The sequence below is a fragment of the Microtus ochrogaster genome, chromosome 2 (assembly GCF_000317375.1).
Source record: "Microtus ochrogaster isolate Prairie Vole_2 chromosome 2, MicOch1.0, whole genome shotgun sequence".
NCBI lineage: Eukaryota > Metazoa > Chordata > Mammalia > Rodentia > Cricetidae > Microtus > Microtus ochrogaster.
This window is the reverse complement of record NC_022010.1, coordinates 49212074-49220831: the sequence shown is the minus strand read 5'-3', so window position 1 is coordinate 49220831 and position 8758 is coordinate 49212074. Positions and strand designations below refer to the sequence as shown.

General features: G+C 41.0%; 1 protein-coding gene across 1 annotated transcript in view; it reads left to right on the top strand.

Annotated features, from left to right (window-relative positions):
- Positions 1-8758, top strand: part of Maats1 (MYCBP associated and testis expressed 1) — a 44558-nt gene that overhangs the window by 3134 nt on the left and 32666 nt on the right. The window contains exons 2-5 of the mRNA XM_005344978.3: positions 2977-3053; positions 3744-3901; positions 4960-5043; positions 6015-6071. Of these exons, the coding sequence (XP_005345035.1) occupies positions 2977-3053; positions 3744-3901; positions 4960-5043; positions 6015-6071 (376 nt within the window). The remainder of the gene's footprint in view (positions 1-2976; positions 3054-3743; positions 3902-4959; positions 5044-6014; positions 6072-8758) is intronic.

The window sequence follows — 8758 nt, the reverse complement described above, 5'->3', positions numbered from 1 at the left end:
ATATGTAGATTGATATTCAGGTCTTCCATTCGGTTCCATTGGTCCTCCTGTCTGTTCTTATGCCAATACCAGGCTGTTCTTAGTACTGTAGCTCTGTAGCAGAGTTTGAAGTCAGGGATTGTGATGCCTCCAGAAGTTCTTTTATTGTATAGGATTGTTTTGGCTATCCTGGGTTTTTTGCTTTTCCAAATGAAGTTGAATGCCATTCTTTTGAGGTCTTTGAAGAGTTTTGCTGGGATTTTGATGGGCATTGCGTTGAATTCTCCACCATATTTTTAACACAAGGTCTCATCAGACCTAGAGCTTACAGACTCTGCTGTACTGCCCTGGGAATCCTGACCCTACCTCCCAAGTTCTGGGATTACAGGTATATAGGCTGCTGTGCTGGCTCTTTGTATACTTGCTGAGGCTCTAAACTCACATCTTCACACTGGTGCCGTAAGCACTTTACTGAGCCATCTTCCCTGCACTGCTAAAAATTTGTTCTTTTGACTAGAAATGGGAATAGTGTCTATATACAAGATTCCTCCTCTTGAAGTATTTTTTAGGTGACCCAGACCCGAAAAGAAGGGGGGGAAAGGAGTATTTAGGGTATTGTGCTAGAAACATGATAGGCTTTTTGTTTGCATCCCAATTCCACAAGGTGACTTGGAATTCACAGGAAAGAAACACATCCAAGAGAGTCCCTGGTAGGTGGGAGAGGGTAACAGGACCATCACCTGCTGCAGTTAGGCACTGTCTAAACCCTCTAATTTGCTTTCCACTTAAATTGCAATTCAAGCATAGTGGTGTTTACCTCCAGCCCTTCCTTCCTGCTCAGATGGCAGAGACAGGAAGATCTACTACATTCAGGAGTTCAGGGCTATCCTGGACAACATAGCAAGAATTAGGAATCCAGGGCTAGCTCGGACAACATAGCAAGAATCAGGAGTTCAGGGCTCTCCTGGACAACATAGCAAGAATCAGGAGTTCAAGACTAGCTCAGACAACATAGCAAGAATCAGGAGTTCAGGGATCTCCTGGACAACATAGCAAGAATCAGGAGTTCAGGGCTCTCCTGGACAACATAGCAAGAATCAGGAGTTCAGGGATCTCCTGGACAACATAGCAAGAATCAGGAGTTCAGGGCTAGCTCGGACAACATATAGCAAAGCTCAGCATTAAAAATAGAAAGGGCCAGTAAGATAGCTCAGTATGTAAGTGCCTCATGACCCGGGTTTCTGTCCTAGAACCTACGTGGTTCAAGGAGGGAACTGGCTCCTGCAAGTTGTCCTTTTGTATCTGCAAATGAGCAGTGGCAAATAAACAAATGTAAAACCATTCATTTTCAAAATATACAACAGTGGCACAAAGCTTCTGGGAGTGATCAACCAATGTCTGATTGGATTTAGACCTGCTCTAAAGCTGGAACCCATCCCCGACACTGCTCAGGCCAAGAACCTGAGACTCGACAAGCCACGAACCGAGGGGAAAATAAAATACTACTTGTAACAGGAGGAGCGGGCTTGTGGGGATTTCTGTCCTGCCCAGTTCCCACAGCTGGCAAGTCCCAAAGAAATCACAGGGGTCTCCATAAGTTATAAACTGATTGGCCCATTAGCTCAGATTTCTTATTAGCTCTTGTAGCTTATATTAACCCATTGTTCTAGTCTATGTTAGCCACATGGCTCAGTACTTTTTTCAGTGGGGTAGGTCACATCTTGCTTCTTAGGTGGTTGAGACAGGACTGGAGAAAGAGCTTCCTTCTTCCCAGAATACTCCTGTTCTCATCGCTCCACCTTTACTTCCTGTCTGGTTGACCTGCCTGGCCAATTAGCATTTATTTAAAACATGATTTATTGACATTATGTCTGGATTGACAGAATACAGACAATTCTCCTGCACCAACTACTGTTGTGCCAAAGGAATGTAGCAATAAAATGACTCCTAATGACATTCTGCTGAAACATAGATCAGTGTCTTGCTCAGCCATCATCAGAGAAGCCTCCTCTTGCAGTAAATGGGAATAGACACAGAGACCCAAAACTGGACCATATCCAGAGAGAAAGAGACATCGGAACACTCAGCCCTAAATGGGATGAGTACATCAAATCCCTCTCCTCAGGGAACTCCACAGAAGAGGAGGTGGAAAGTCTGTAAAAGGCAGAGGGCATGGAGGACACCAAGGATGCAAAGCCTTGTAAACACAGCAGGACTGATACAGGAATTCACAGAGCCCGTGGTAGCATGCACAGGCCTGCATGGGTCCAAGCCAGAGGGGGTTCCAGTGCTGAGAGGGAAATGGACACAAGCCCCCATCACTAACCCAGAAGCCGTCTCCAGCTGATAACTGCTCACAAAGCAAAACTTAGTTCTCTCCAACAGAGTCTCACTGGGTAAACAAATCACTCTTCAGGCCAGGCCTGTGCCCAGCAGTAGATACCAACACAAAACAAATACAATGACATTTCTGAAGACTCTTTGTCCTATGATGCTTTGTTAGGGACTTTGTTTCCTCTAATTATCTTCTGCATATATATGCTTCCACTTCTGTGTTTTTATGGAATTTCTGTGTGAGAAAATGTGTGTGTGTGTGTGTGTGTGTGTCTACGTCTGTATATGTTTCTTGTGCTTTTTCTTGTTTTTTTCTTCTCTTTGTTTGCTTTATCTTATTCCAATTTGTTTGCTTTTATTTTATCTTATTTTACTTATTTTCTTTTATCTTATTTTACTTTTTTTTTAGATGCCTGTTTGTTTTCTAAAGAGAGAAAGAAAGAGCATGGATTTGGGTGGGAAGGGGGAGGATCTGGAGGAGTTTAGAGAGGGAAAACCAGAATCAGAATATATTGTATGAAAAAAATCTATCTTCAATTAAAAATAGAAAAAAAATAAATAAAGATGAGAGAGATAAGTCGGAGAAAGTTGCATTCTTTGCCCAGGATTCTCCCTGGAGGTGTAAACATACTTTAATCTCTAGGTCACTCTACTGCTTTACAGACCCGTTATTCATTGTGTCGAGTGAGCGAGACCATGCACAGGCAAATATCCAAGCCACGCTGGTTCGAAGCAGACTGGTAAGCCTAACTTATCTACTAGCACAACCTAATCAATAGGAATCAGCAGGTTTGGCTACTGCACTAATCAGAGCGATTAATCCGGATTGGGGGTACTGTAGGAATTACTGCACCATGATTACAGGGACCAGGCATGTTAGGACATGCAGCTCATTGCAGGGGTTAAGTAATAGCGAACAAAGAACCCATAAACTGGTCTGGAGAGACGGCTCTGAGGTTAATGGTGCTTGCTGCTCTTGCAAAAGTATGGGAGTTCAGTTTCCAGCAACCAGATGCGGTGACTCACAACCACTTGCAACTGAGTTGCCTGTCACTGCAGTTCTGTGGGATTGGATGACCTCTTCTGGCCTCTGTGGGCACCTGGGTTCATGTACACACGTATGCACACAGAGGAACCCATGAGCTAAGTCAATGGAAATTGTGTGTACGCCTGGGCTAGGAAATTTAAGTGGTGGAAAAGCATATACAGTAGAGAATAAAACAGTCCTAGCTCCTGTCACATGAATATGGTTGCCAGCCTTTTGAGTTTCTTCCTAAAGATAGTCTGTGCACGCACTAGTAACTCCTCCTCTGGTGCTAGATACGTCGTTTTGTGCTTTTGGAAAAACTTACAACGTAATTAAGTTGTATTAGAAAACCTGACCATGTAATTTTGACCTTTTCCTCTCTGCCTCCCTTTCCCACCATTAGAGAAAAGTTCCTCACTTTAGGTCCATGTTCAGTAACCTGTTTCATCATCCACGATATTCCATGTATTGGAGCAAGTCAGATCCTGTCCCATTGTGTGTCAATCGAGAATGGAGGGGACAAGAAGCCAGACATAAAGAAGTCCTTCGACTCTGTGCTACGTAAGTATCAGGGGGTCCTGCTCCAAAATATATTCATGTTTTTAATGAATATATTGATTTTTTAAAAAATTGTAATTATTTCACATGATTTGAAAACTTATAACTGTGATGTAAATCCCTCTTTGTAAAATAAAACTGATTAAGAAATAAAAGCCATACATTTTATATATATATAGGTTATATTTATTAACCATATATTAATATATATGAGTTTTATAATTATTTGCAAAACATGTAAATATATTAAATAAGTTCTAAAATATATGTTTATATATAATAAATATGATAACATATTAGCCGTATATGTGATCATTCTCATATATATTTATTTACACATATAATTTACACATAAATATATATGTAAATATATATTTACAATTAAACCATATTTACATATGGTTAAAAGTTCTCAGAAGGTTGGCATGCATATTTTCATGTATGTTAAAGGACAGCTCACCACCAAAGCCAGGGATGATCCAGTCTGTTGTTCCTTTGGCTCACCTTAGAAATCGTAAGTGATCTTTTTGGGGCCAGAGAGATGGCTCAGTGGTTAAGAGCACTAACTGTTCTTCCAGAGGACCTGGGTTCGATTTCCAGCATCCACATGGCAGCTTGCAACTGTCTGTAACACCAAGATCAGACAAACATGCAGGCAAACACCAATACACATAGAAAATAAAAAAAGTGATCTTTTCTTCTGGAACCTAAACTATGGTGTTTTTTTTTTTTGGTTTTTTTTATTTTTGTTTTTGTACTTACAAGTAAATCACCTTCAAAAATAAATCTATTGAAATCTTAGTTATTTAAATGACTTACAAGTAAGTCATGGTAAGTTAATATAAATAATAATGTAGCCCAGACAGGGCATGAAATGAATCTTTGAAATTTTGCTATTTTTATTAAAAATGGCATTTTCGTATTGGGGGTTTTATAAATCTGTTCATTTCCCAAGTCTGACTTTCCTCTTACCAGATCAGCTAAGTTCAGCTCTGTTCCTACACACAGAAACACGACACGTACAGAGGATGGCTTGAATGTATTTCTCTGCTTCATTTTAGGGTGGATGCTTCCTTCCAGATGCCCAAGGAAGAGTACAAAGATGCGGATGTTTCTGGACGGAATCGCTATAAATTCTTTGACAGGTAGAAAGTGAAGAGTAAGAAATGTTAGAGCCTGAGGCTCTGAGGAGCCTCTTTATGGTGGTGGCAGCAGTTGTCACTCCTAGTGGGTGCAGCGTGCCAGCCCTCAAGGTCAGTTCTTTGCTTGGATGTTACCTAATCTTCACAGTAGACATACGAGAGGGCAGATGAGGTACCCATGGCAATGAAGGATGGATAGTTGATAGCAAAACGTCATCAAATGAAGTCAAATATAACACATATCTTGAAAGCACCAGGTAGGAGAAATTGCTAAAAGCGTCCAAACAGACAATACTTGCAAATGTTCAAACCCAACCACAAGCTTTTACTTCATCAAAGACTGCTACTCTTGTGAAAATCATATTCTCAAAGCAGACCAACCTCAAATGAGGATATCCCTGCCAATCATGGGTTGGAAGATAATCTTGATGCCACATCTGAATTAACTTCCTTTCAAAGGTGACTTTCTGATCTACTTTATCACACATAAACATTTCCTCACTGAGATGTTCTCATACTTTAAAAAACATCATTTTTAAGAGAAATTTAATTTCTTAACTATAATAGATGTAAGTTCTTAGGCTCTCGGCAGGAGGGGAAGCTTCAAATGAAGGCCTTGGTCATCTCAGAAGGCCTTAAGAACTTGAGGAGTTGCTGGAGACTAACAGGTACCTGAAGACCGAGTGCAGAGAGTCTCCTGAGAACATGGCTGCCTAGGAGACACCAGCGTGCACAGTGAGGATGCCGAGTAACCAGCTGTGCCAGATCCTGGTGGGATCTCCTGGGCCAGAGCTGGGAATTTGCGTTTTAAATAAGAGCATCTCCAGCGGTTTTGTATACACAAAACTTTGAACATTACTCATTTCTTTTTAGTTTACTCAAACCCATTGATTTTTTAAAGGAAGAAATATTTAGGTAAGGAGAAAGGTTGATTCAGTACAAAAATCTCACACGTGTTTTCTTGTTCCTCCCAGGCCCTTCCTTCCATTTCTTCAACAGATGCCACTCAATGTTGTCTTAGCACCAGCCAAGTAAGTGTTTTATGTCACAACTCTCTCATCATTCACTTCATTTTTACTTCAGGAAGGCACTTCTCGAGATCAGTGCTTTGCAACCTATAAACCACCGACCACCATAGTCAGGAGCCTACCTGATCCCTTTGGTAATTTTCTGCGTGTCAAGGTTTGAGTAATAGTGTTACATCGAATTTTAAGCTTAATAATTTTTCTAGTGGGTCAAAGTATCAGACATATGTTGCCATCTTATATATACTTTGTGTAATAAAGATGAATGGCCATGCCTATATGGATATAATGTTTATGACATGAAATATATTTCTGATATTGAGTTATGTGTGCTACACATTGTCATCGACTGAGGACTGAGTGATTTATAAGTAATAGAAATTTATTTCTCATCTTTCTGGAGGCTAGGAAGTCTGAGACCAAAGTACCAGCATTGAGGGTCTGGTGAGGGCTCTCTTGTCATGTCCTCATGTAGTGAAAGGGGGAAAGACTATGCTCACACATACTAAGAAGTGGGCCCTAAGTTGTTACCTCTAGCACCATTATAAGGTTCCAATCTACCCATGAAGGCTTATCACTTCCCAAGAGTTCCATCTTTGTGTCCCATCAAAAGAGGAATTAAGTTTTTCATCTGTAACACACACACACACACACACACACACACACACACTTCACACGTCTTTTTTTGTTTCCCTGCCATACACACTTTTGGGTTGGCAATGCCTCAGTATTTTATCAGGAAGATGAATCAATCATGAAATGCTTTTTTTTGGGGGGGGGCTAGGGTTTTAAGAGTCCGTGAGCTCCCACTAGCTTGTGCCAGCTGTCTCTGTGGTTTTCTCCATTATGATCTTGATACCCCTTGCTAATATAATATGATCCCTCCTCCTTCTCTTCAACTGAACTCCAGGAGCTCAGCTCAGTGCTTGGCTGTGGGTCACTGCATCTGCTTCCATCAGTTACTGGATGTAGGTTCTGTGATGGCGATTAGGATGGTCACTAATCTGATTATAGGGGAAGGCCTGTTCAGATGCCCTCTCCACTATTGCTAGGAGTCTTAGCTGGGTTCATCTTTGTGGATTCCTGGGAATTTCCCTAGCACCAGATTTCTCCTGGACCCCATAATGGCTCCCTCTATCGAGATACCTCTTTCATTGCTCTTCCTCTCTGTCCCTCCCTCAACTCAGCCATCTTGAATCTTCATGTTCCCATTCCTCATCCCCTCCCTTCTGCCCCCTCCCAGTTGACCCAGGCCATCTTAACTATTTTTCCTTCCTGGGACTGTCCATGTGTGTTCTCCTCTTGGTCCCCCTTTTTACCAAGTTTTTCTGGAATTGTGGATTATAGCCTGGTTGTCCTTTGCTTTGCATCTAATATCCACTTATGAGTCAGTACATACCATGTTTGTCTTTCTGGGTCTGGGTTACCTCACTCAGGATGGTTTTTTTCTAGTTCTATCTATTTGCCTGCAAATTTTAAGATGTCTTTTTTTTTTTTTACTGCTGAGTAGTACTCCATTATGTAAATGCGCCACATATATTTTCTTTATCCATTCTTTTGTTGGTGGGTATCTAGGTTGTTTCCAGCTTCTGGCTATTAACTGTGCTGCTATGAACATAGTTGAGCAAATATCCTTGTGGTATGATTGTGCGTCCTTTGGGTATTTGCCCAAGAGTGATATTGCTGGGTCTCGAGGTACATTGATTCCCAAATTTCTGAGAAACTGCCATAGTGATTTCCAAAATGCCTGTACAAGTTTGCACTTCCACCCGCGATGGAGCTGTCTCTCTGCGGCATAAGCTGTCATCGGCATTTTGATCTTAGACATTCTGATAGGTGTTCAGGGTCATTTTGATTTGCATTTCCCTGATGGGTAAGGATGTTGAGCAATTCCTTAATGTCTTTAGGGCATTTGAGATTCTTCTGTTGAGAATTTTGCTTAGATTGTACCCCATTTTTAAATTGAATTATTTGGCAATTTTAGTGTCTAGTTACTTGATGTCAGATGTGGGGTTGGTAAAGATCTTTTCCCATTTTCTAGGCTGCCATTTTGTCTTATTGACTGTAACCTTTGCCTTACAGCAGCTGCTCAGTTTCAGGGGTCCCATTTATCAACTGTGGCTCTCAAAGTCCGTGCTACTGGTATTATATTTAGGAAGTAGTCTCCTGTGCCAATGCGTTCAAAACTACTTCCTACTTTCTCTTCTATGAGGTTCAATTTCTCTGGGTTTATATTCAGGTCTTGATCCACTTTGACTTGAGTTTTGTGCATGGTGATAGACACGGATCTATTTGCATTCTTCTACATGTCTACATCCAGTTATGCCAGCACCATGTGTTGAAGATGCTTTCTTTTTTTCCATTGTATAATTTTAGTTTCTTTGTTAAAATCAGGTGTTCATAGGTGTATGAATTAGTATCAGGGTCTTCAATTCGATTCCATTGACCCACATGTCTGTTTTAATGCTAATACCAAGCTGTTTTTATTACTGCAGCTCTATAGTAGAGCTTGATATCAGGGATCGTGACACCCCTAGAAACTCCTTTATTGTGCAGTATTGTTTTGGCTATTTTGGGCTTTTGTGTTTCCATATGCTCTTATCTGTCCATTCCTCTGTCTATTTATGTGTGTGAGTGTGGGCACATATGTACCATGCCAGTCTGTGTATGTCAGAGGACAACTTTTGAGAGTC